The sequence below is a fragment of the Octopus bimaculoides genome, chromosome 3 (assembly GCF_001194135.2).
Source record: "Octopus bimaculoides isolate UCB-OBI-ISO-001 chromosome 3, ASM119413v2, whole genome shotgun sequence".
Taxonomy (NCBI): domain Eukaryota; kingdom Metazoa; phylum Mollusca; class Cephalopoda; order Octopoda; family Octopodidae; genus Octopus; species Octopus bimaculoides.
This window is the reverse complement of record NC_068983.1, coordinates 24919793-24920934: the sequence shown is the minus strand read 5'-3', so window position 1 is coordinate 24920934 and position 1142 is coordinate 24919793. Positions and strand designations below refer to the sequence as shown.

At 38.4% G+C, this 1142-nt stretch overlaps 1 protein-coding gene across 2 annotated transcripts in view; it reads right to left on the bottom strand.

Moving 5' to 3' along the window:
- LOC106882324 (uncharacterized) overlaps nt 1-473 on the bottom strand; it is a 34216-nt gene extending 33743 nt beyond the window's left edge. For both annotated transcript variants that reach the window (XM_014932966.2, XM_014932967.2), the window contains exon 1: nt 342-473. In XM_014932966.2, coding sequence (XP_014788452.1) covers nt 342-436 — 95 coding nt within the window. In that variant the 5' untranslated portion in view covers nt 437-473. The remainder of the gene's footprint in view (nt 1-341) is intronic.
- Nucleotides 474-1142: the final 669 nt, after the last annotated feature.

The window sequence follows — 1142 nt, the reverse complement described above, 5'->3', positions numbered from 1 at the left end:
ATATATATATGTATATATGTATGTATGTGTATATGTTTGTATGTCTGTGTGTGTCCCCCCAACATCGCTTGACAACCGATGCTGGTGTGTTTATGTCCCCGTAACCTAGCGGTTCGACAAAAGAGACCGATAGAATAAGTACTAGGCATCTAAAGAATAAGTCATGGGGTCGATTTGCTCGACTAAAAGGCGGTGCTCCAGCATGGCCGCAGTCAAATGACTGAAACAAGTAAAAGAGTAAAAGAGTATAAGACTTCTTCGGTCACTAATAAGGAATATTTTTGAGTAGTCAATAACAGTTTGATACTATTAATAAATAATGAATGAAAAAACATTTTTACCTATCACGATATCGAACCATTATATTCTGCATTCGCTCTTTCATTTGATATTTCAGTTGCTCTGCGGTTAATTTTCGAAGCCAATTTTGCTGCATTTGCGGCTGCGCCCAGAAAATGCTATGGCCGCGGACTCTGACTCTAGAAATAAACAAATATAGTAAAATATTACATCATCAAATAGCACAATAATTTATAAGATTAGACTGCGATACAGTGTTCCGAAGTTGTGAGAGTTAGAAGCATGTTCCAGTACTTGGGTACTTTTGCCCACCAAGAATTTCTCATCTCACGCAGTTTTTTCTGTGTACGTATGTATGTATGTACTGTGTAGTAACATAAATTTAGTTACTTTAGCTACTCGTTTTTTGTTCATTTATTTATACCAGCGACCCCCAGCGTTTCTTTTTCTTTTCATTTTTTTTGTTTGTTTCTTTTGGCACCGGACTGGTTTCATGCGAAACGATTTTTATACAGACCGTGTTGTTACGCGCTTATCAACACACAACAAAGTGCATAATACATCATGTAATTACTTCATATGTGTTGTTGTTGTTGTTGGCACTCCGTCGGTTACGACGTCGAGGGTTACAGTTGATCCGATCAACGGAACAGCCTGCTCGTGAAATTAACGTGCAAGTGACATCGCCGAAGTTTCAGGTTCAACTCCACTGACTTAACTTTGGCCAAATATTTTCTATCAGAGACCCGGATTGATCAATGGTTTTTTGATTTAATAGGTGAAAACCATGGACGCCGGTTATGTTTATGCATCATTGTGTGTGTGTGTGTGTGTGTGTGTGT